The sequence below is a fragment of the Orcinus orca genome, chromosome 16 (assembly GCF_937001465.1).
Source record: "Orcinus orca chromosome 16, mOrcOrc1.1, whole genome shotgun sequence".
Classification (NCBI taxonomy): domain Eukaryota; kingdom Metazoa; phylum Chordata; class Mammalia; order Artiodactyla; family Delphinidae; genus Orcinus; species Orcinus orca.
The window spans coordinates 24,223,797-24,245,690 of record NC_064574.1 but is presented as its reverse complement, the minus strand read 5'-3'; the positions used below and the strand labels follow the sequence as shown (position 1 = coordinate 24,245,690).

The following is a 21,894-nucleotide window of genomic DNA, read 5'->3' as shown; positions in this document are numbered from 1 at the left end:
CTGCAACATGGAAGAACCTGAAGCATAAAATGCATAGTTACACTTTATAAAGTTTTATGACAGGCAAAACTAATCTATAGTGAAAAAATTCAGAATAGTGGTTGTTCTTCCCCTGTCCCCCAGGGGAGGGGGAGGTATTAACTGCGAAGAGGCAGAAGAGAACTCTAGGGAGAATGTGAAAGTCCTTTACCTAGGTAGGAATGTGAGTCATAGGTGAATTTGTCATTTTCATCCAATGGTACACTTAAGGTATATACATCCTACTGCATGTAAATTTTATCAACCCCTACCCCAAACCCATAAACAAATATTCAGCTCAGGATAAGGCATACGGAAATATTTATGGGTGAAGTGTGCTGATGCTCGCAACTTCTATGAAATGCACCGAAAATTAAAATGGTGTGCTGAATGGATAGATGTGGTAAAACAAATATAGGAAAATATAAACTGTAGAATCTAAATGGTGGATACATGGGAATTCACTGTATCATTTTTTCAACTTTTCTTATGTTGAAAGTTTTCATAATAAAATGTTGGGGAAAAATTTAAATGGAGGGCTACAGGTTTATCCCTGATAAAGACTTTGTTGTGGGCCTTCCCTGGTGGTCCAGTGATTAAGACTCCGAGCTTCCACTGCAGGGGGCACGGGTTTGATCCCTGATCCCACATACCGCGCAGCACGGCCAAAAAAAAAAAAAGTTGTGAACTATGAGAGCATTAGCAGTAATTAACTGTGGTGGTAAGATTACAGGCAACAACTGGAACTGCTGCCCTTCCCCTCACTCCATAACTTCTGAAAGATCCCAGAAAGAGATGCTTTTGGTGGGGGCCAAATACATGCAGAGGGTCAGGAGCTTCCTCCTGTGCTAAGCCTCTATTTCTAATAGACTATTCTTTTCTAGTCTGTTACCATTTCTACCACTTTCTCCACAGCTGGTCCTATTCTATCTTTTTTCAGTTTCTTCTCTGCCCAGACTAAAACCCCAACCAGAATGCTGTGGGCCCACATATGCCCCAGGAGCACACGGGGCTAGATTTCATTCTGAGAGGTCAGAGCTTCCTGGATAACTACAGTTTTGTTTTTTCACAAATCTACTTTCTCATTGGAATTAGTGACTCTTATAAGCAAATCTTTATAATGTGCAGTTTTCTATCCTTTGAGTCATATTCCCTTTAAATCATCTAATGCATGAGATTATTAGTATCTCCTAAACCCTGTTTATCTCCTTTAAAATTTACCTCCAAACCTACCTCTGTTTGGAAATCTTCTGTAATTAAAACTAGTTCATGTCACTCTTCTGTCCCCTATCCCTTTAACAGGTACATACGTTACATCAGCCTCATTTACCTTTCATCTAGTCTCATTAATCTCATGGGACTGTCAGCATCCTTTATAGGACTGGAGCTTTACAGTTTATTAAATATTACATTTAAGTGACTCAATAAAAGGAGTCTCAGAAATTTTTTTCATTTATTTTTGTAAGAGACATCTGGCTAATACTCGCCAGGTCTTTGTGCACTCTCTTCTGAATCAGCGTATCTTGCCTGGATGTCTGTAATAGTCTCCTTCTGGTCTCCCCATTTCCACTCTCAGTCCCTGCCGATCTCTTTTCCATATTGAAATCAGAGATCTTCCCTGATTCCAAACCAACAAAACCCAGCTTCTCATAAACCTATCAAAATGTGTAACTTACTTGCTTATTATCTATTTCCCTACCAGATTATATAAATTCAATAGGGGATGGACCAGATCTGTCTTATTTCCATTCCAGTGACTCATACATAGCAGGTGCTTTATAAATAACTGCTGAACTAATGCTAAAAGAAAGGAGTGATAATCCAAGGATTCTCAGAAATAACCCAAATCTAGCCCTGGCCTGCTGCAGAAGCCATCAAGGGAGAAGTGAGCTTTCCAGGAATATTCAATACAAAAGCCAGCTTGTTATCTCTGTTTGCACCCACAATCCACACCTTTCCATCTGGGAAAGTGCAAATGGAAACAACTGAGTATTCAGCACCAACCTTTCCTGCTTTTGCTTTCTACCACTTGGAGTCTCATTCCCTTCACTCGCCCTTGTAGACCGCTTTCCTCTGCTTACCCCCATCGCCAGCCAACCTTAGTGCTTCCCAAGCCTCGTACCCTGGCAGGGCACTTTCTCCAGTATTCCTTAAAGAAGCTATACACACTCTCATTTTTATAACTTAAAATTCACAAAATGTCAGAAATTAAAAGGAACTGAGTGATCATCTTATCCAAGTTCCTCAATTCAAGGCAGAGAGGGAAGAAGTGATTTGGTTACGGAGACATACATCGTTAAGTAAAATGAGGACCGGAACGCTTATTCTGACTCCCACCTAGTCTTAAGACTTTAGACTGTAGTTAACACCCTTCTCTACTGAAATAACCTCCCTTCTTATATTTAATAGCAATCTGATATAGTGGGCAAGAGTATGAGTTCTGCAGTGAAGTAACCAGGCTCCAAGTACTGGCTTTACTCCTTTCTAGCCACAATGAGATACTATTACACACCCACCAGAATGATGTCCTATCTCTGTAATTTGGGCAAAATTTTTACTCAGGTGTAAAGTAAGGGATATTATCTATTTCTGAAGATTGACATAAACAATGTATGCAAGATGCTTAGTACAGAGTCTGATACTATTATCACCAGTAAGTGTTAGCTATTATTATCCTTCAAGCCTAGCTCTCATATGCTCCCCTTTTCATGATCTTTCCAGCACTCAACAACTTCTCATTCTGGACTGCTATACTCAAGCCGCACCACAATTGTACCCTGTCAATGTTTCTAGCTCCTGTCAATGAAATAACAAGGTTCTTTAGAAAAGACGCTGCTTCAGCATCTCCTATGTCACACAGAACAGACCTGAGCACAGAATGGGAATTCAAAACACCTGAGGGAGGCTTGCAGCAGCATGCCAGAGCAGGCTTGTACAGTTTGCAAGAGAGAATTGTAAAGGAATTTGTAAGCAGGTGGCCTCGTTAAGTTTTAAACCACAGAAATTGGGCAAATGCTAAAAATCAGGGCTTCCCTTTGCCCGACTAGCACGTGACTGTTGATAGGGAATCTCACTGCCAATAGGCAGTAACTCACCCTTCATTTTCTTCGGCTTCCCCTCTCCTGCCTCGGGAGATTCTATCTTGGCTCTTATAAATCCAAGAACAGATCTTTCCTCCTGGATCTAGTTGGATCCAATTCAGTGCCAACTGAGCTGAAACTCTTCAGTCGTTCACGTTCAGGAGTTACACTGCCTTCCTCCATTCCCAAAAGCCTAACAAGGCAAGGCACCAGACTTCAACCCCATTTCCAGGCTGTGAGAAGGAACAGAGCACCCATCTGTATGGCAGGATCACTCATTCACAAACCAAAGCCACGCTCTCACTCCTGTTGCCTACCTTGGCACACTGGAGCAGCTGAGATGCTGGATCAAATCTTGAAAACCCAACAGGAAATTCTCCATAAGTTCCCAATGGGAGAACACCACCCAACGGAGTACTCTTTTCTCATAAGATTGAAAAAGACAAACTACACCCATCACCACCACTCTTCTTTTCCCTCTCTGCCTCAAGGGACATGATGAAGGTAGACAAAGTATTTCTACCCCTGCCTCTCCCTCTATAACTCAGGAATTCCCCAAAATTAAATCAGCAGCCTCAAGGACAGTCCTCTTAGATCACGAACTGAATCCAATATGCAAATCCTTACTACAAAACTACACATTCTTTATTCATACATCTGACTAAGAGCTACTAACGTGTTTATAAACGAAAATCTTAAGCAATAATTTGGTTTAGATCCATATAATACTAGGAAGTCTGGCTGCCATGCAGCATTTGGCAATATTAGAAAGCTTAAAATGTGCATGTTCACACAAAAAGTGGAAAGTGGGAAAATAACGGTACAGTAAATGGTCACAGGGTTTCCCATCCTGCTGTATTCTACAATGGTCAAAAAAGTTTGGAAGCCACTGATCCAGCTCCAACGTCCCAAAAAGACTTATCCAAAAAATGGACAAATCCAACCTGTGTGCAACTCTCCAAAGGGAAGCTAGCTTGAGAAGAGAATTAGATATGGGAAAGGAAGCAAACCAAGAAGGAACACATGGCCTTCCACCAAGATAGAACTGTATCTGAGTGGACATTTTTCCCCTCGTGACTTTGAATGTGCTTCAACAAAGCCGCCACCTTCTTACTTCAAAATAAGCATTTGGAGCATTGGCACAAGACTGGAGCCCCTTCCCCAGCCAGCTCGGGCCCCATGACAGAAGAGTGCTGCCACTGGCCTCCCATATCTCCCCCACAAAAGTCAGGGAGAGGAAGGAAACAACGAGGAAAGGAGGCGCGCTGCCTCTAGAGTCATGCAGACAGATGATGACTGAATAATCTCTGTTCACCCCTTATCAATGAGACTTTGGGCAAGTTATTTTGCTTCTCTTTGCCTGGATTTCTCCATCTGTAAAGTGGGGATAATAATAGTGTCAACTTTAGAGGATTATTTTGAGAATTAAATGGGGCTAACCATGGAAAGTGCCCCCTGCCTGACCCAGTTTAAGTGCCCTACATGTGTTAACTGCTCCTCTCTTCAGTGCTCATAAACGGATCCTTTTACTGTATGGTATCATCTACTTGTTGGCTGACGAGACACCCAGGAGGAATGCCTCGGTCTACCTGCTCCAGAGGACCTAAATGGCAGGAAAGGAACAGCCTCCAAAAAGGGAAATGAAGACCCTTCCCTCTTTTCTCTCCTAATGAAGTTCTCAAGCTTAAGTGTGGAACTGCTATCACAAGCAGTAGCCAGATCAAAACTTTTAGTTCCACTGGCCTCTCTTTTAAGGTTCAAATTAACTACAGATTTCCAGAAAGAAATGAAATAGCTGGGTTCACAGAATCACAGAAATTTAAAACTGAATATAATGAGATTATCTAATTTAACCCCATTTTGTTAATTAATCCCATTACTACTAAAGACAGAGAAAGGAAATAACTAGCCCTGGGACACACAGTAACTTGGATGAACCACAACTCGCTTCCCTAAGGATGTCATTTCCATCCATTTTACCAACAGCTCACACCTTGTGTAATCCAGTTCAATCTGAAGTCCACTTGGCCACTAAAAGAGCAGTGAGGCTCATGTGGCCTCTTCCCATGATCTACACTAATCTTGCACACAGATCAAAAATAATTCTGCACCCACCACACATTCTCCCTATTTGTCTGCCAAGGCAAAGGAATCAAAGGAATAAACTTCAAATAACAAGCACGGATACAGCAAATAAAGTAGAAAATGTGACTTCTACCAAAATTTTCAAAGAACACCTACTGGGCAGCCACCTTTGCCCTCATCCTGCCCTGGTGGAATCTATATATTTAATCTATGTTCTTTAAATGAGACACCTGCCTCTCTATTGCCTGCAGAGTGTCTAAGACAACAGTACTGGACCACCTTCCTTACCATCTCCAGGGCAAGGGCATCAACAAGAACTTGTGCATCTCCAGTGTGCAGTGTGACCAATGGCACAAAAGGTGTTGAGTTAATGAACAAAAGCAGCAGACCAGAGCCCCTGGAAAGGAAACCAACCTACTGCTGATAACGCAAGCCCCCTCACTGGAATAAATTTACTTGGGATACATGGGAAATCTTAAGATGGGTTGATCTTCAGAATTCATTATGTTAGGGAAGCTGAGAAATTAGAGAGAGGATTTCAAAAATAAAGACGCTACGTTACAGACACACAATGACTTGCCCACTTGCCATTGTGGATGGCGTACAGAGTGGAGGGGAGAGATTCTACTGTGGCTGCTTCTAGTGCAGGATTAGTAATGTTACAATATAAAACTGTCACCTAGTTAACCTCCAGTGTGGCCCATAAAAAAGGTAACTGAGGCAAATTCTCAAAAGCAAAACTAACCTGCAAACAAAACAGGAGGGGTAAAGGTTAGGAGGAATGCAACAAAATTTGAATACTCAAAAGTGAAGAAACAGCTGAAAGAGGCAGCAAAACTAGGAGAGAAATGGCAGTGAATAACTTTTTTAATATTCTAAATCTGTGCTGTCCAAAAGGGTAGCCCCTAACCACATGCAGCTATTGAGTACTTGAAATAACGCTTAGTTCAAATCACAATGTGCTGTAAAATATACACTGAATTTTGAAAACTTAGTACAAAAACAAAAATGTAAAATAGCTCAATAATCTTATATTGAGTATAAGCTGAAACTGTAACATTTAAGATCTACTGGGTTAAATATATATATATTTTAATTTTTATTGGAGTGTAGTTGCTTTACAATGTTGTATTAAGTGTATTCTTAAATTTCACTTGTTCCTTTTAACCTTTTATAAATGTGGCTACTAGAAAATTTTAAATGATGTCAAGTGATTCTTATTTCTATTGGATAGTGCTGCCTAACAAGATCTCCAAAGATCAGACCTGGGAGAGGAAATCTGCTGCTGCACTGTGAATCTACAGTTGTGCTGTTCAATACAGTAGCCACTAGCCACACATAGCTATTAAAATTTAATTACCATATTAGTACACATGAGAACATTTCCATTGGAGAAAATTCTATTGGACAGTGTTGGCCTAGAAGAACAAGAACCAAAAGGTGGACATCTCAGACGGAAAAGCTAAAACTCTGTGTCAAATTGATCTAAAACCACAAAGGAATGAATTTCAGGTAGACAACTATGCATATACGTGGTTAAATTGATGGGGAAATTCACTTAATTCTGAGTTGTTTATGAACGTATTAAAGCATTTGTTATCTGGCGGCTAGTCAAAAGAGTATTAAAAAGATAAAAGGTTCTGTCCCTCTGCTAGGCCAGGACATCCCTAGAACCAACCTTTGCCTTGCCTGCCTACCTGCTCTGTAGACCATTCAGCTCAGTCATACCAGTTAGGCTGCCAGAACCTCAAGCTATGCTGTTATGGGACAACTTTAAGAGCTTTCAGGACAGGCACAATTTTAGATACTGCTACTGTGCTCCCTCACACAGTCATTTCATTTTACTAAACTAACAGTATTGTGTCCCCAAGAACACTGGTTAGAGATCGCACCTTCCCTCAGCTTACACCTAAGGATTCCATTACACTTATTTCTGTCTGACCATTCAGCAGCTGGCCAGGAAACCCTTTATCTAGTTCCTGTGAGTCATGAGTATACCCTGAACATGTATAAGTACAACTGAGCACTTACTTGCATCATTTAGGACTTTAAAGTCTTGAAGAACAGACATTTTTTAAACTTCCTTTTCCAACACAATGTGTTAAGTGCTAGGTGCACAACACCACTCAAAACATTTAATTAGCATGGGTTACAGCTATGGCTAAGCTGTATATCCATGTGAAACTGTCTTAAAAGTTTGGAGTTAACAGATGTTTCCAATTCCAACCTGTCAATTCAATGGTCACAGAAGCAAAGGTAATCAGCATTATCTACTTCAGTAAGAGGTGCATTTGTCTTTCCACCACTTAAGCCAGATTTATAGCCAAGGGATCCTGCTGGGCCCACACTACAGAAAGGAGTTATGTATAAAGGACATGACGCCCCAACGTGTGGGGAAGTGTGGAACAAAAGAAAAATGAGGAAATTAGCAACAGCACCTGTTAGTACCATTTAAGACCCCTTAAGTAGCTGAACTTCTTTACCCTTCTTAAGACGTTCCCACTCTTTGAGGACTAACAAGTGATTTGCAGTACAATGTGGTTGTTACATTTGATGTGTAGCACAAACGCGTGACAAATCTTATTTCACTAATCAAGAGCTGTGAGTGAACTCACACCCACCCCCACCCCAATTAGGAGGTTAGGGCTACAGAGACACCAGTGAGGGGGCTTCAGTCTAAATAAAACTCATAGTGCTGGTTACCAGCAGGCTTACTATACAAGCAGGTAAAAGGGGAAAACTGAGAGCATCAAAATAGAGAGGGAATCAAACACCAAGGGGCAGTCTGTTTGAACATAGCATAGCTTGCTATATTGTAATACTGGGATGTGTTATGCTTATTCAACATCTTTAACTCTGTCCATATTTAATTATGTTCTCATAGCTCTATTTTCCCCAAATAGTCACCTCCTCCTTCTCTCAACATAAAATGGCAGGCCATCAGTTGACTAGGAAAAATGACATGAAACTATTAAGTCACTGAAATCACAGTCCAGATGTCCGGAACAGCTAGGGTGCCAACTCCAATGCTCTGCTGTGCTATTTAACCACTTCTCTACAGCTGGTGTTTGCTTAGTCTCTATGACCTAATGGTCAACATTTTTGCTGGGGAGAGGTTCCTGGGACTCTTGACAGAATTCAAGGAATATGGTTAATGAGCACTACACTACTTCCCTGTCCTCAGAGTTTTAGAGTGCTGCCCTCTGTCCCTGGGGCTGGAATGTTTGCATCAGGTGGCTTTTTGCCCCTTCAGTAGTAGAGCAATATGTAGAAAAGCAGCTGCCACCTTAGTTGCTTGTTGCTAGTTATGTTGATCCAGAAAACGACCCATATTCTAGGATGCTTGTGAGATCCTCTGGCACAAAATAGCTCAAGGCACCAAGGAACAGCACAGTGAAGAATTAAGATTTACATGAGCAGGCACCAATAAGAGATGAGCTTGCTTGTTTGTTGAACAGAAGAGTTTTCCCAGAAAAGTCACTACAGCATCAGAGAACTGTGCCACCACGAGAGTACACTCTTTCCAGAACATTTTACAGTAAGTCAGTGTGATCTAAAGATTTTATGCTAAAAAGACAAAACTGATATCAAACAATTTTTTTAATTAAAAAGGATAGCCATAAGTTTGGATTCTACCATATCCCGTAAAAGCTCTACTTTTGGGGGGTAAGGAGAACGGTGGCGATGCACAAAATTGATAGACTATTACTTGCTGTAAAACAATGGAAAGCAGACAACAATGCATTACAGAAGTTGAGTGATCACTCCTGAGCAATAAACGGAGACATATTAGCACATAGTCCACCCTTTTAAGATGGTAAACGCCATTCTGGATATCCTTAGGCAGCCGATTTCACTCTGTGATTTTTCAAATGCTTAGTCAAACTGTCGTAATTTTAAAAACAGATCAGCAACTACCTGGAATTAATTATGTCTAGTCTAAACCTCTCTAAAACAAATTGGGTATTCAAACTCAAATACAGGCTAAAACTTTCATGATAAAGATAAAAGTTACAAACATTTTTCAAGAGTCTTGGTTAAAAGGAACAGCCCACTAATTTCTCTGCAAGTCCAATCCAGATTTTTTTTTTTTTTAAAGAGACTCTGCGGAGTTTACAGAAACTTTTTATTTGCTAATTTTTTCAGTAGAAGTTGAACCAATGTGGAAAGGACAAAACCAGAGCATCAATGTCGGAGAGCAGCTATATTTTTGATTCCTCTCCCCTCTTCCCCACCTCAAATACCTCACATACTAATGCAAAAACAAATAAGTAAACAAAAAAGAAAAACAAAGCTTTAGAGGTATGTGCAACTGACAATGTATTCTGAAAATTTGTTTTCCCATTTCCTAAAGTAATCAGTTTTAAAAAAACAATTCACAGCCCCCTTTAAAACTCCTTTTGTGAAAAGGAGTATCTGGCTTTCAGTTCTTTCTGAGTCCACATAACAAAGTGACTTGCTAGCAAAACTCATGTTAAGTCTGAAAAGGTGGATACCACAGATTTGACCTAGAGTCAAGATTCCTCCCTGCAGTTCCAGGTATCCTCTTCTTTCCACACTTCAGCATTAGCAGACAAGGATAAGCAACAATTGTTACCTCCAAGATCACCAAAGCCACCTTTCCAAAGGCACAAAATATTTTCAGGAGTTTTTAAAAAAAACCCAAATACCTGATGGTATAGCTCAGTAAAGTACTCGTGTACAGTTAAAGCATTAAAAGCATCAGCCTGTTTTATTTCGTGACAAGTTTATTGAACAGTATTCAAGACTTTATCTATATAAACAAAAATCTCTGCTGAATGAAGCCAAGGCAGTATTTGCTGGCACTGTTGTGGCCACATTGGCAATGAGTTATTTTATTGTGTTTGGTTTCTAAAGTTTGGACTACTACAGAACTGCCAGTAAAACAATTTAAATGTTTGCAAGAGTGGGAAATAATTTTTAAAAGTGATCACTGCCAGAAATTCTTTCCAGAAGATTTGACTAGCAGCAATTTTACATTTTCTTTACACATTTTTAAAGTGTTCTTCAACTGATGAGTGGATTTATTTTTAAACCTTGACCCACACCTCTACACAATGACGGAATCCAATAAAAGGGACTTTGATTAAGGCTTTCGTGCATCCTTATTTTTATCTATTTCCACCCAAAATGTATGTTTGCTTACTTCCATACACAGCCCTAGATTTTCATCCAGTGGGTTAAGACTGACCTAATTACACTGTTACCTCTCTGAAATTCTGAATAAAGTTTCCTAATGGAATTTCCACTAACAATGCTTTGACAACTTGGAGCACAAAGCTAGAAACTACATTTCACTTAACAGTGTTGCATTAAAAAAAAAAGCCACTAATAATTATACATCCAAACTGCAGTGGAAACACAGAACACACCTCCAAATTTTGCTTACCAACTGTTTCACTAAAGTTCAGGAAAAGTTTACAAGTTTGCTTATTTATAAAATACATTTTGTAGATCTCTCTAACCCTTTAAGCTAAAAAAAAAAAACCAAGCAAACAAAAAAATGGGGGGTGGGGAGGAAGGTTTAAACCTAATGGAAAAGTTTCTCTTCTATTAATGTCAGAGTCACCAAAAACAGGCAATAAAATTTACACATAAGATTGAAAATATCATGATAGTGTTTACAAATACACACCACTTTAAGTGAAGCTTTACAAATCCTTCATACCATACAAAGCAAATGAGAAAATAATGTAAATTTTCACCCCAAACCTAGTTCTTACGAGAAAATTTGCAGGTAAGAGAGGTATGAATAGTTGCACAGAACATATTTTCAAGAATTTTTTAAAAAGTCAAACTCCAATGCCCAGAACAAGATGAACAGTATGCTTAGCAGTTAGCACTATGTTAATAAGTCTCAGATACACAAAAATCAAGTACCAGAGGGCAAAGCATTTAATTACATTTCACAACAAGAGAAGCACTGTTGTGATTCAACCAAATATGAAACACAATTCTCTCCAATTTCTACACAAACCACTATTTTCTTAATTTATTTAATTTGATGAACAATGAAATCAAGTTTTCCTTTTCAGCATTAATCTAAAACGTAGAAATAACAAAGTAGTTGCAATAAAGTATATGAAATATTTAATAAGAACGTATGAACACATAACCAAAATAAACTGTGAAAAAAGATAAGAAGACTTTCATCTTCAAACAACCCATTTTTCTAAAATGAAAATAGTCAGCTTTCCAATGGGGAAAATAATCTGCAGTTGAAATAAGACTCCCAAGAAGCGCTGAAGTTTTTTGCACTCTGTCTTTGGAATGAGAAATGATTACTTAACAGAAAACTTAAATTGAACAGCATATACAAACATCATATTGCTTTTTTAGTTGAGGAGGCAATACCTAGTTATCTGTCAAAGCAAATTTGTATTCGTGCATTAGCAAAAGACCCACAACACAGCCATTTCTTCTTTGAAAGTCTAAATAATCCTTTCCCTAAACAAAATATCCTGTACTGTCAATCCTCTAAGATTGTAGTGATGAAAAAGCTTTCCAAATCTTAGCACACAAATGAACTGTTGCCACTCTTAACTCTAAATTACACGACGCTGTATTTCAGTGTTCCACTGAATTGCAACACCCAAAAGGCACTATTTTTCTTAAATAGAAAATATTTCTTTTAAAAGGCTGACCCCTTTGTAAGTAAATTGATTTGTAGGAAATGTTGGGGATGTTTCAAACCAAGACAGAGGCCCATGTAAAAGACAAAATTTGTTTTTCATGATATCTCACCAATCTCCCATTCCATGTTTATAATATAATGTGACACATCTTTAGAGCATTTTAACTAAGAAGAAAAGTAACTATAAGTAGAGCCTTTTGTGGCAGTGAGCAGGACGTTGTAAGGCAAATGTTTTCGTGACAAGGACATTCACCAACCAGAACCCACGTGGTCCTCCTGCCTTAGTCCTGAATGCCAGAGTATGAAAGGGCAAGGAGCCTCAATTCTCTCCCCTCTGGCAGCTGCACTTGTACTCTGTATAAGGAATTTTTGTAACCAGGCTCCTGATCAAACAACTAGACCAAAAAGCCTCCAATTAACAGGATTAAATATATATTGATCTATGGACCAGCTTATGGATCTTTTATTCTGTTAACACTACTGCTAACAAAGCTAACAATTTCAACTACAATTTTAAAGACCTATATATAATAATGCTTTCTTATGAATGGACCCTTTTTGTTTAGTTACAGGTCAAAATTTCACATAAATTTGGGACAGAAGGAAATTGCCAGAACATTAGTCCATCTTGGGCAAGACTTCAAATCAGGCATCTTAAACAATGACCATTAAAAGTGGTTTCTGGTTTTTGATGCCATCCAAACAACATGAACAATTTTTAAACTGACTAAAACTTGGCGGTCAAACCAAAAAGGCTCTGGTAGGTAGAGGACTCCATATTTTATTTTTGTGGCAAACGTCTTATTCCACACAGTTTTAAGTGTGACTGACATTAGAAATCAAAGTTGAAGGTTATAGCACAAACCAAGTGTGGAGTTTTATATTAGAAAAACATCAACAAAACAATTCTGCTCATTTACAAATGAGTCAATTAGGCAAATAAAGCAGCAACTTCAGAAGGACTGTCTATACAGCAAGAACCCTCAAGAAGCAATAAAGGTACATACAGTGAATCTGTACACAGAGATTTTATTCAATTTTTAAAGAAAATGAGGACTTTAGACAAAGCTTTGACCCTATAACAAAGCAAATCTGTCCAGCTTTAAACCAAATTCCAAGAGTAGCCAGCTTCTATTTTTCAGCAGCTGGTAAGAGCACCCTCAATGAGCTCTATTGACATTTCTATTTTCTTCACCCCATATGGTATAAAACAAAACCAATCTAGACTCCTGGATAAGCTTTATGTGGTCATTTGAGTTTTACAAATGGTTTCTCTAATAGTATGCCAAAATCATTTTTGTGTTCTCTCCGGAAAGCTTTACTGTAACATACAGCAATGTTTATCCTGGTAGTGAGTCTTCTGTAAACAGTAAACCAATGCTCTATGTTATGGAAACCAATCTATATGCAATTGAAACAATCCACAGGCTCTAACCTGGAAACACTAGGAAAACAATCTGAATGCATTAATCACAGCACTATGAAGACTATATCTACCCTATGAAGAACTGATGTGAACAGCTACCCTAATACGAGTTTTACTTTCCTAGAGCCAATAGGTCTGTCATTTAAGTCAATGACAGCAGCTGTGGCTTCATCCCGAGATTCGAAAGCCACCATAGCTTCACCTGTGGGCATACCTTTTTCATTGTATTTTAAACACACTGAGCCTGGGATCACTTGATAGCCATAAAAGAAATCTAAAATCTCATCAATAGACACAGTGAAGGGCATGTTCTGTACTTTGATTACTGTTGGTCCTGGTTTTCCAGAACTAGATCCAAAGCCAGGAGGACCACCAACATGGACTGGGCCTGGGCCTGGGCCTGGGCCAGGGCCAAAGGCTGGAGGCCCACTCAAATGCCCAGGAGGGCCGCTTCCAAAGCCAGGGGGGCCACCTAAGCTACCAGGACCATTTCCAAAATTCTGAGGGCCCCCTCCAAATCCTGGTCCACTTAAATTATTTGGTCCACCTCCAAAACCTGGAACATCCAGTCCTAGACCAGGCAAACCACTATTTCCAACTGAAGGCATTCCAGGCCTAGCATCACCAAAGGCCCCTCCTAATCCTGGAGGAGGGAGTGGTGGTCCAAAGGCATTTGACCCACCAAAATTACCAGGAAAGTTAAATGGAGGCCCATTGTTGGCCTCCTTAGATCCTACAGTCAAGAAGGCATGCTCTTCACCTCCTGCACTAGGCATTCCCGCACTAGGCATTCCCGCACTGTGTATTCCCACACCGGGCATTCCAGCACCGGGCATTCCTGCAGCAGGCATTCCCGTATTGGGCATTCCTGCATTGGGCATTCCCGCACTGGGCATTCCCACACTGGGAATTCCTGGAACTGCGGGATTACCTGGCACAGGCATCTTTAACCCCTTTTTTCCTTGGGCAGGAGGATTTTTCTCAATCTCTCTCATATCTTCTAGAGTGACTACATGAACAAAAGCTTCTCTCCCATTAAGTTTTTTACGGTGTAAGCGTTCAGACTTACGTGCATCATCTTCATTTTTAAACTGAACCAATGCCTGTCCTAGACCTTGCCCATTGTTATCAACAAGAACATGTACAGCATTTTCATCCACTGGGATTCCTTCTAGGAATTGGAGAACATCCATCTTGGTAATGCTGAAGGGAATATTTGTTATATGCGCACAGACTTTGGCAGAGGTGACATCCCCCTCCGGATTTAACATCATTTCCCTCTGGTCATAGCTGAAGTTCTGCAATCTTTTTCGAATCATATCTATCTTTTCTAGCATACCTTTCTTGGTAATTGGATGAACTTGAATAAAGCGATTGCCCATGTATTGTTTATGACGACAAAGAGCAGCCTTATAGTCAGCCTCATTCCTGAACTCTACGAAGCCTTCACCCGTTGCTTTCCCATTGGGTCCATAAGCAATATAAATACTATCTTCCACAATATCCAACTTTTTAAAAAAATCAATGACATGTTTGTTTTCTGCTTCAAAGGGTAGCCCTTTCAAGTAAACACAAAAACCAGCCTCGTGTGGTGATCTTGACCTTGACCTTTTCTGCCCACTGGGCGATTTTGACCTGGGAAGTGCCTGAGGAGGGGGATGGTTTTGTCCAGAAGGTCCTATACTTTGCTTAAAAGTGATATGGCCTCCAGCAGCTACCCACTGTCTCTCTGTGGCAGGACTAACTTCCACATAGCGTTGAATCATCAGCATTCTGTTTCGCTTCAAAGCTTCAAATGTATCTTGAGGGGAGAGAAACTTAACCAATCCATTCCCATTATTTCGACCTACATGATCTTTCAACAAATGCACGGCATCAACACGGAGCCCATGGAAAAAATCTCTGACATCATTTTCCATTGCAGAAAAGGGCATTCCATGCACACTGACATACAGATCATCAGGGTTGATGGGAAGTGGTTTCACACTGCTTTGAGAGTTCATCTGGATAGGGTTAACAGGATTCAATGGACCCAGAAACACAGGGTTCAGGTTATTGTTCAGATTCATAGGTGCTCCAGAGCCATTCATTCCAGCAGGTAGAGGTGCCACAGGTGGCGGGTTCAAGGGTGGCATGCCTGACATGGGTGGCAGTGGGGTCATGGGTGGCACAGAAGGGACTGGGGGTATTGGGGGCACAGGAGGCACAGGAGGCAATGTAGGTACCGGGGGAGGAACTGGTATTGGAGGAATGGACGGCATTGGCGGCAAAGATGGCATCGCTGGGATTGGAGGAATTGGTGGAGGTGGGACTGTGTTCATTGGAGAGGCTGTGCTCGGAATGGTTGAGCTAAACGTTGGGCTCCCAAAGGAGGCCCCCATATTTGGAGGAGCCGTTCCTATGCTGGCTGTGGAAAATGTCTGTACGTTTTTGTTGCTTTCATGAACAGAAGTGGCGGCAGTAACTACACTGGGTGAGGGATTATTAAAGTTGGGTACTGTCGTAGGCAAGTTTACCCTGCCACTCATTCCTGAACTAGGTGGAGGTCCTGATCTACTAGCATTTGCTGGTGGTATATCTAAGTTGGCAGTTTCAAAACGCCTACGACTCAGTTCAATCATATTCTGCATTTCCGTTTTACTACTCAACAATAGTGTTACTTTTGACCCTTTAATTGTACCACCTGTGCGCATCATACCAAGCCTTGCATCTTCATCAGTGGCAAAAACGATGAAAGCCTCACCCAGTTCACCCCCTACAATATGCACGCCCCCATCAGGGATGGTCAATCCAGAGAAGAAGTGGCGAATGTCCATGGTCCCCGCCACAATTGGGAGACCTTGCAAACGGATGACCACAGCCATGCTGCGCTGAAACCACACACACCTGCAGATGAGAAAAGGCAACGGCCAGGTCAGACTCCTGTTTATCACACCAAGTTTTCAGCTACAAGAATGACCATCTACCGTATTAGGCCCTCAAGTATTCCCTCAAACTATCACGAGCAATGTCGTTTTTTAAATTTGGATATTCTAAAACTGAATATTATATGCCATTTACAATGTAAAACCCAATTTCAACATCCAAAAGGCATTAATTCTGAAAACACTTAGAAGTTCAGCCCCAAGACTCAAAAATTTCAGGAAAAAACAACCATAGGACAAGAAAATCACCAATTATATCATCATTCAGACCACTAATTATTCAATAAGATTTAAAAGAAATGTGTAAGTCAAATCAGGAAACAAAGTTTAACAATCTACAGGGGAAAAGATACAAAGGATGTATCAAAGTTAATATTTAAAACTGGCTCAGCATCTTCCTTATAAACTTTTGACAACTTTGTAGAATTATTGGTATCATTTTATATGGCTTAATCTCAAAACAACAGAAACAAAGCGGGAATAATACTGAATTTCAAATAATACTTAACACTAAAGCAGATTCAAGTCTCAAATGAGAACTGATTTCATATTTCATCCTAGGATGAAACCACTTTATTTATTAAAGAAATAGCTTTACTTATTAAAGAAAATGACATATGGAATTACGTATTACATATAAGGTTAATACATACTAAGTATCCAGAAGAAATACTGAGTAAAACAGCCAAAATATCAGTTACCTGTAGTCATCATTCCAAAAAGTAGAACCTGGTTACAGTGCCATTCACCATGGCTATTTTAATTAAAACCCGGGTCCAAAGACTCATTCTCATGCCCTCCATTTAATAAAAAGTCTTGTTTATCCCACAGGGGAGGGCTGATAATGAAAAAGAGGGATTTTTTTATTTTTGAACTAGTGTACGAACTTTATTCAGTGGTTGTGACCCAAAATAACTCCTGTGGAATTTCTGGGTACTCACTAATCTCTGTAGATAATGTCCATTTTGATATAATCAAAAAAGAAAAGTTTCTCCCAGACTTAAATACAATTTCAGTATTTCAATTCATATGGTTTCTAAGAGTAAATGGAAGGGCAGCCATGTATAAAGTAATCCAAAACAAACTCTTGCGACTGAAAAAAAAATTAATTTGAAATTTATATGGTTAACAACAAAGGGTGTTATCCAAGCCATTTTTAAAATCAACTTTTAAATATAAACCTATATTAAACTGGCTCTGTGATCTTAGCAAAATTATGAATTATTTGAGCTTTGGTTTCATCACTTTCAAATGAGAACATTAGAAGAGCAAAGTTTCCTGCTCCAAGAATTCTGTAACTCCGTGAAAGCAGTTTTTCAATGTCAAATATTACATGAATACTAATTTAAGGCAACAAAATCTGCAATTATATCTCAATATTACACTTGCTGCACACAAAAGAGTAATATATTGTTTGGCTTTTACACTTTTCTCACACACACATACACAAAAATAAAAGCCACCTTCAAACTTAATCCAGAAAAATGGACTGGCAAACAGAAAACGAGACCGTATAAAACATTAGAAATTTGGGAAGGGGCGGGGGAAGCTTTCCATTTTTGGTCTGCAAGCGTCAACAAGAAAAATTAATACTAAAAACGTCATACCAACAGACTCTTTTGCCCTTATTTACTATTTAGCAGTCTTTAAGAAGTTCATCAAGAAGGTTCCGATTCATTGAATCAAATTCTCACTCCTTACTAACTCTAGAATATTGGCTGTACGCAAAGATGAGATAGCATTCCGTTCAACTTCAAAAATCACTTAATCACTAACTGGGGGAAACATCATGGGTAATCTAGATCCCCAAAACTTGAGAAAGAGAGAGAGAGATGTTAGTTTGCATTAGCACAATAAAATGGAAATTTGATATGGTCCCAAGAATTAAGCACAGGGCTAAAGTGACCTACACAATTAAGTCTTCAAACCATCTGCAGCTGAGGGAAGGGATTTAGTGAAAGTCTGTACAAGGTACATGTGAAAACATGATATTGAAAGTCTGCCCAAATTACCATCTAGAAAAGGGCTGAGTAAACCAAAGCAGTGCACAAGATTTATTCATAAAGTCATCTAAACAGGAAGAGTTTTTAGGTTCTGAAAAACGTGAAGTAAGATATGCTATTCTGCTACAAAGTACCTGTTTGACAGATGAGTCATTTCAACCTATCTTGCTTGAGTCTACCTTAGTTATTTAACAAGAAGTTAGGTTCCAATCACTAAGGTTCCATCTAAAGTCAATTTGTACTCTAAAACATGACCCATTTTCTATACCTATTCCGCAAAGGAATATTAAAAAACCGTACCAATAACAAGCACCCATATTTGTAGTTAGTCTAGAATGCTACTGAGGGAAAAAAAACAGCTACTTACTGCCTAATAATCAGGAATTCAGCAGAAGAAATGCATCCATAGAAAACTGACTCCCAAAGGAAGCAACAACTGTTCAAGACACCCAGTCCACCCCTCTCCCATCCCTCAAGTAAGCTTATTACAAACAAAAACCCACAATTTAGTTATTATACATATTTTCATGTTATTTAATAAGCTATCTCAATTTATTTTGTATAAAAATAAACCCTCTATTCAAAATCTCTTACCTGATAAAACAAGAGATGTATTTTCTTAACAAGAAGTAGAGGCCAAGTCAATCCTGTGGGCAACCAATTAAAACCAACTTTTAGACTGCAATAGAGAATAAATGGAGGCAAAAATCAATGCAGGAAACACAAAACACGCACAGGCCACACTGAACTGTATATTAAAGGGCGAGTCTGAAACCACTGGAGTACATCATTACAATGTATTAGGAAAAAAAAAAAAAGACGTACCAAAATCCCACACGTTTATTATTTGGTTGCTTTCAAGTTGCTTTCTCTCAAAGCATTATATATTTACATACATCAAGAATGTGTCATAAATTAGCCCAAGAAAGAATCAATCGAAAACTAAAACAGTCATAAAGATCGGCTTCACAGCTGGTAATTGCTTTAATCACTTGATGATTAAACCAGTCCAGAAAATTCCATAACACAAGTCCAACGGCGACCTATTTCCTCAGGTTCCCACCAAATTTTTGATGAAAAAGCACAAGTTCACATAGTAACAGTTCCTGGACAAATTAAGTCATCAATTCAAGGATATTCATGGAAATTACTGCAATTACTCTTTCAACATATTTTCCTTTGCACCAAAATAGCAATCGAACAACAAAAAAAACATAAGTGAAGTGAAAGGTCTGGCCTATAAGGACTAATTCCTGGCTAAAACCACTAGAGTTCAATATATTAAAGAAGAGTGCTTTTTCTTCTAACACCAAAATGGTTCCAAGAAACTTATTAAAAAAAAAAAAAAAAAGTCCGGCATATTAAGAGTCCTTCCAAAGTAAAAACAGGTCACTCATCTTTCACTGGAATTTCTCCCAAACTAGTGAAGTTATGAACAATTTACAAGCAATTTATATGACCAAATGATTAGACAACTATATTCAAAAGAGTAGAAGAAAATTGTCACTGTTAGGTATAAGATTACCCATAGACACCTACTCAGAATGATGATGCTTATTTTTAACTATCTTTCAAGATCAAGATACCACCATTGAGCTTAATATTCATCACCAGAAAGACATATTCAAACGTTTTAGCATTACTCCAAACTTTTTCTAAAGAACAAGCTAAACATCACCTGGACAACCACTCAAATTACTAAAGAACAGTGTGTTTTGCCACAAAAAGCTATGCTGTATATCATAAGCAACACCTTCAGAAGCCCAGAGCATTGTGTTAATCTTTTAAATGTTGTACAATCGATCCTCTAGATCAATTAATTAAATTAAATCTAGAATTTTAAGTCTTCATTTAAAAACAAGCCACATCTAGTAGTTTATCTAATGGGTCACAAAGGGAAATGTAAAACAGAAAAAAGTTGCTTTACATAAAGTTTACACTCAACAGGGAAGAGCATAAATTATTGCAATATTTTTTTTCTAAATGTACAAGTTTAACTCTATGAGCCTCAGAATCAGGGTAATTTTTTAGTTAAACACTTGTGATGACTCCTACTGAAGATTCCAATTCAAAAGGTCTGGTGTGGGGCCAGGACCCATGGCCTGAAGGTAAGGGAAACAGGTTCCTCAGCCCCTTTCCTTCCAGATCCAAGAAGGTACCATATGTCCACTGGAGAGGAACAAGTTCGGGGTCAGCCAGTTAAGCCCAAAGAAAACATTCTAGGTCTACTCCCTAAAATGTTTACAGGGTTGCCAGAAATTACTAAACAAGGAGAAAAGGTGAAAGGCCCAGCTGAATTCAGCAAATCCCTAGTTCAACTCATTCAATTTAAAGTACAAAATCAATCTAGTCATAAATTTGTTAATCTTTTCTATTTCAGCACAAGGGAAGATACACCTCACCCCATGCCAAAGGAAAGTACACAGAAAGCTCAGGTTAGCAGCCAGAACTTCACAACTCTTGGTGTTATGGCTCTTCCTTCAAATAGAAATTGAGAACTCAAATACTTTTGTTTTCAACAAAAGTATTTTGTTTCAACGAAAGGGGCACAATAATTTAATAGAAGTATCACTATTTTCCAGGAACCTACTTATTCCTGCGTTCTGTCAGCTAGCAACTGAATGTAGGATACCAGTCACTCCAGTGACTTTTAAAAATTCACTCCACTCACCTTTAAACTTTGGTGAGTTTTAGAAAGATAAGACTGAAACAATCCTAAGCAACAAAACACCTAAAATACATGTTTTACCTATTCAGAGAGCATAACGGAAAGAGAAAATGGGCTTGATTTGCCATTAAATCCATTGATGTACTTCAGAAGATCGAAGACAAGAAGCTTTAGTATACTTTTGCACTTTATCTTGAAAATTAAGCCACATAGTGGCTTTGTTTCTTACAAATTCCAGATATATGCACAATTACAAAAAGCTACTACAAAAGTTTAGCATATTATTATGACAAGACAGATTTTCTTAAATACTAGCCATTCCAGAAACTTGGAATTGCAGGATAAAATGTCTGACAACAATCCTCTTTACCAGGAAGCCAAGGCAAAAATCAGAACTTGACCATTTCCACTCTTCATTTGGTAATAAACATCCAAAAGTGAATTTTAACTTTGTTCAATAGTAAGTCTTTGATCAACAAGAACCAGGGTACAGCAGACCTAAGTTCTTCACATTCAAAAGAAACAATCACCCTTCAAATGTTCACCACAGAGATGAGCAACAGAGAACCAATCATAATGGGCACAATGCTACAAGCAGCATAATCATATTATGGTATGCATTATGGAAAAAAACACACCTTCATCAACTTGATTTTGTCCCCATCCCCAAATGGAACACATTTCAGGTTCTGGGACCATTCTTAATAAAACAATTCTTCTGACACTGAGGGAGATATAAACCTTTGATAGCATGTTGCTCAACTTTCCCATTAACCTCCAGTCAGTACTCAAAGACAGCAAATCAAAAGACATTTCTAAATAAGATATTTATTCTCTTGCCAAAAACACTACAATATTAAGTTATTTTTCAATCCCCCCCAAATGCCAACAAAAATGTTTACTTGCTTTAAACTTCAAAGAAACAATATTTCTTCTAACCTAGCCAACCACATTCACCCTCACTACTGGTTTTAAGGCTTTAAACTTAATGAACTAAACTCTATGCAAACCAAAATGTATATGTGTGGTGGCAGT

At 38.9% G+C, this 21,894-nt stretch overlaps 1 protein-coding gene across 12 annotated transcripts in view; it reads right to left on the bottom strand.

Moving 5' to 3' along the window:
• Positions 1–21,894, bottom strand: part of LOC101287059 (RNA-binding protein 12) — a 38,433-nt gene that overhangs the window by 14,052 nt on the left and 2,487 nt on the right. For 2 of the 12 annotated variants that reach the window (XM_033433612.2, XM_049698888.1), the window contains exons 2-3: positions 18,786–18,870; positions 11,077–16,150 (exon numbers count right to left, since the gene is read on the bottom strand). The exons of 3 other annotated variants lie outside the window; for them this stretch is intronic. In XM_033433612.2, the coding sequence (XP_033289503.1) occupies positions 13,360–16,128 (2,769 nt within the window). In that variant the 5' untranslated portion in view covers positions 16,129–16,150; positions 18,786–18,870 and the 3' untranslated portion in view covers positions 11,077–13,359. Of the gene's footprint in view, positions 1–11,076; positions 16,151–18,785; positions 18,871–21,894 lie in introns of those variants that run through there. 7 more of the 12 variants (XM_049698889.1, XM_033433615.2, XM_033433613.2 and 4 more) reach the window with 7 other exon arrangements.